A 4,636-nucleotide genomic window follows, 5' to 3' on the forward strand; every position below is an offset into this window, starting at 1 on the left:
GGTTTAGCCCTTTTGTTTTTCAGCTTTTTACAAGAAAATTCTTTTCTTTTAATATTTTATTTATTATTTTTATTTTATGTGTATGAGTGTATTACCTGCATGTATGTGAGTGCACCCGTGTTATGCCATGCCGCAGAGGTCAGAAGAGGGCTTCCGATTCCCCTGGAACTGGAGTTAAGGATGGTTCATAACAGCCATGTGGGTGCTGGGAATTGAACCCTGGTCCTCTGCAAGAGCAGTCAGTGCTCTTAACCACTGAGCCATCTCTCCAGCCCCTACAAGAAAATTCTTAACTAATCCCTTAAGAATCCATAAAGTTCCTTCTATTCAGACATAGCCTAGGTGTGGCAGCTCAGGTCTGTAATCTCAACACTTGGGATGGTGAGGCTGAAAGATAGTTATGAGTTCAAAGCCAGCTTGAGCAACAGTGTGAGACCCTCCCTGTCTCAAAAAGAAAAATATATGTGTGTGTGTAGGTAGGCAGGAGCACCTACCTATATGCAGGCAATACATTCATACACACATTTAATGTTAGCCTTTAGTTATCTTATAACCATTTTTATTTTATTATTTAATTTATTATTTTTTATTTTATGGGTATGAGTATATTGCTTGCATGTAGGCAGGTATTCCCGTGTTGTGCAGTGTCCATGGAAGTCAGAACAGGGATCCCCTGGAACTGGAATTATGGGCAGTTGTTAGCTGCCATGTGGGTGCTGGGAACTGCAAGAGCAGTGTTCTTAACCCCTGAGCCATCTCTCCAGACCCTAAAATATTTTTTAAGTTCTTTTGAGAAATAATTTTTTATTATTATTTTTACATTTTAATCTCTGAGTAAAATGGGTTAATTGATGCTGTTTGTTTAATTTTATTTTTATCTGATTTTTCAGAAAACATTGTGCTAGTATAATAAAAATACAAAAAGAAAAACATAATTACATCAAGAATAACAGCTAAAAATCAGAATTTCCAAGCAATATATGATTATATTACAAAGCTATGGAAGTACTGAAAATATATCTAAAATATCTGTAAAAATGTGTTTTCAGTGATCTAAGATGTAACCTAAGTTGAAAACCCATTTTTGCCCACCATTGATGACTAAGTTTTCCATTTTTCCATTAGAATTAATCCTTTTTCTTATTTTTCCTTCCAGTGCTTATAAGAGGTGAATTCCCTGATATAATGGGATTCAATTAGAATTACTTTTGAAACTTTAAATTTCAGGCATACTATCTGAAAGACTGATTTAATTTTTGTCTCTGCCTGGATATTCATGAACTCCTGAATATTTTTCATCTAATTTCCACATTTCTAAGACCTGGAGATGTAGATATTGGAAAAGAAGTATACAAATCTCTTCTACCTCAGAAATACTTTTGACCTTACATATCAATAATCAATGATAGCCAAAATCATCAGGTACACTACCCAGGAGGAAAATGCCATAACAGTGGCCACTGACTATTGACTTTGAAGTTAACTGTTCACTTGTTCATTTATAAATTAAAGTTGAAGCTAATTTTTTTCTAATTAATATGCAGTGATTGTGCCTATATACCATCATGTAGGAAGGCTTAGGAAACATTTTGTAAAGGCCAACTCTATACAGAATAACACACATATTCATTCAGTGTTTGAGTATCATTTACACATGAGATGCCTTTCATACTTTATACCATTGAGAAATACACAAATGCTTAATTTGGCAAATACCTCAGGTGGAAAGATCTTAATACAAGCATTTTTATGGAAGCACAGTGGTTGTAGAAAATGTGGTTAACTCCAGCAGACAACATCTGGGTTACACACATGGACATCAAGATAATCATAGCATGCTTTTGTGAAACCAAAAGAGACCAAGCTTGTTGTGAAATCATTACTTTCAACAAAGCCTGCTTCAAATATTGTTTAGTCACATGGCATACAGCCAAAATAACAGTATTACAAAGTTGCTGTTGCCTTTGAATCACTCACCAATTTTCAACCTATCTGTAAAACAAGATAAGGACCAGATAGCTACTCAAAATAACTATGGATCAGGATTTCTGATTCATGTTTCTTTGACAAATTTATTCCATTTGGTCCCATCTTGGCTGCTCTCTTGACAGGATAATGTACACAGTCCACAGCTGACAGGGGCCCAGCTTTCATGATTAAATAGGAAGCTCACACTGCAGATGACTACTCCAGATGCATTTAGACTTTGCACTTCAGAAAGATTTCTTTGTTGTCTTAGTATCAGATCATCACTTATCTTTTTCCGATCGTCTCCAATGCCACATCACAGAATCTGTATGAAGCCCTGTGCTCCCCCCTCCTTTTTTTTCTTTTTTCTTTTTTGGCCTATTTTGTTCACATAATACAGCACAAACTGTTCCATCGTATTATACAGTAAGTTCTTTTCCCCTGATTTCTTAAAGTGTTAAAGGGCATGCCTGAGTCCATAAAAATTTTTTTAATATAAAATAAACGCAAGCCCCCCCCAATTCGGTTTTATTTGCCTTGGACAAACCACCACAAGATGAGACTCTGATTGAATTTTCCTTATTATAATTCCTAGGAAATAATATTTAAAACGATTTCCTAAAGGAAAGGGTTTAATGTTGTAGCTTTAATTGGTCACTTTTGCCCTTTCTCCAGAAAGAGGAGAAATTCGAATTCCTGCTCCAAAAGTGGCAACATCAACGCAGAGGCGTCTAGCCAGGAAGTTTCTAGGGGGAACAAAGATATGAAAAACAGACCCGCTCATGGAAATGCCCAGGGCGTACCTCACCCGGATTAACTTCTGAGATGACAAGACTAGGAGAGGGTATTTGGCAGCCAACCCGACAGCTCTGGGGGGTCGGTGGAGGGATTGGGGGTGTTTCCTTCTCCAGACTCCGCTAGAACCTTATCTAAGATGCTTTAGTCATTTAAAACTGAAGGGGAAAGAAACAATGCTATGCTCAACACTGTGAGCTCTTCGGTAGTTAAAATGTTGGCAGAGCGAAGCAAGCGCGCAGGCGCATCCTCAGGTTGTCAGGTATAAACAGAAGTCCTCACCAAAATTAAGGAAGTGGGTCTCTGCAAGCTCCCAGGCTCGCGGCGTTGATCTAGGTTTGCAACAGCAATACATTTTTTAAGGACTACAAACAGGAGCAGTTATTACGAATTCCTTTTGCGAGATGTTTACTTAAATGTGGAGATAAAACCTGCTCGCCCGCGGAGCGAGCGTAGTTTTACCCAACCACAAACTCTGGGAACACAATCACAGCTACCTGAATAATGGGTTTCAGCTAGTGAACTAGTTTACTCCCCTCACCCCCAAAGAACACTATCAAAGAAATGGGTGGGAGAGGCTTCCACCAAGGGGAGGAGACCCGGGGTGGGATGTAGACTGTCCATTCAACTCAGCGCCTCTTGGAGAGCAGCGAGGGCCTAGATGCTGTCCAGGAACCCGGGAGTGGCAGAGTTTTGTCTCCGTTGCAAGATTTCGAATTGCAGCTGAGAGTGGGGGCGTCGAGTGCCCTTCGCCACATCAAACTTACTTTACTACGCTATTCCAAGTTAGCCCAGCCTGGCACGTCCACCGTCTGTCCCTCCGAGCGGGACGTGGCCGGCCTGGACCGCTGACAGCCTTCAGACAAAGCCGCGGACCCCCACCTCGCGGCCCCAGCATCACGCCCCGGCCGTGCCTACCTTGATGCCCTGCTGCTGGGTGGTGAGGGTTAACTTGGACTCATCCAGGAGCAAAACTTCGCAGTAAAATTCTTCCGGAACAGCGCAGAAACAGCCCATGTCTGCTGTAACCGTCTCCAGTCAGGCGAGAAAGCTGGAGCCGAGCCGCCTCCTCCCCTCACGCGCGAAGCATTAATTTATTGTCCGCGCCGGGGCTAGGGCGAGAGCAGCAGGTCTGGGCCGGTGTCCCGGGTGCGGGGTCTAGGGATCCGGATTGGGTCCCGAGATCGGAGACCTGGGTCCCGGTCCGGGGGTCTGGATCTGGGAATCGGGGTCCGGGGATCCGGGTTCGGTGTCCAGGGTCTAGGGTCCCGCGGTCGAGCCGAGGGAGCCGGGAGCAGCTCGCAGCTCAGACCGGCCCGGGAACGCGTTCCCCCGAGCGTCAGCGGCGCGGAGCCGCAGGGGAAGCGCTGGCAGAACTGGGCGCGGAGGGCGGCGGCGCGTCCCCGCGCATCCTGCGGCTCCTCTTCTGAAAGCAGGAGTGGCGACCTGGGGACGACAGGAGTCGCCTGGCGAGTGGGGGCGACAGACACAGAAAGGGCGGGACGAGCGCTCCAGACCCTCCCGGGACTCCGAAGCGCCCCACGGAACGCCGCTGCTCCCGCCCCTCGCGGCCACTCCAGCTACTCCTCGGCCTCCGCTCCGCTCTCCAGAGTCCCCCGGCCCGCCTGCGCGCACTGCCCGCGACGACCCCGCCCCGCAGCCCCGCCGGCACGGCGGAGTGGGGAGCGCTCGGCTTCTCTTTTGTGTCCGGGCTAGCCACGACCCCCAGCCGGGGACGCGGGGCCGGCGGCGAAGGCGGCCACTCCCACGGCGACTCCCACCCCCGACCTAGGGCACCGAGGGGCTGGACCAGGGCGGAGGGCTCCTTACCGAAGCCAGTCAGGGCCGGTCAGCGGGTCGCGGCTTGCGTCTG

General features: G+C 46.4%; 1 protein-coding gene across 3 annotated transcripts in view; it reads right to left on the reverse strand.

Annotated features, from left to right (window-relative positions):
• Epb41l4a (erythrocyte membrane protein band 4.1 like 4A) overlaps positions 1–4,392 on the reverse strand; it is a 276,057-nt gene extending 271,665 nt beyond the window's left edge. For 2 of the 3 annotated variants that reach the window (XM_029561863.1, XM_029561864.1), the window contains exon 1: positions 3,682–3,915. In XM_029561863.1, the coding sequence (XP_029417723.1) occupies positions 3,682–3,780 (99 nt within the window). In that variant the 5' untranslated portion in view covers positions 3,781–3,915. Of the gene's footprint in view, positions 1–3,681 lie in introns of all 3 variants that reach the window. The other variant, XM_008829628.3, reaches the window with a different exon arrangement.
• Positions 4,393–4,636: the final 244 nt, after the last annotated feature.

This window comes from Nannospalax galili, unplaced genomic scaffold (genome assembly GCF_000622305.1).
Source record: "Nannospalax galili isolate Female #2095 unplaced genomic scaffold, S.galili_v1.0 scaffold494, whole genome shotgun sequence".
NCBI lineage: Eukaryota > Metazoa > Chordata > Mammalia > Rodentia > Spalacidae > Nannospalax > Nannospalax galili.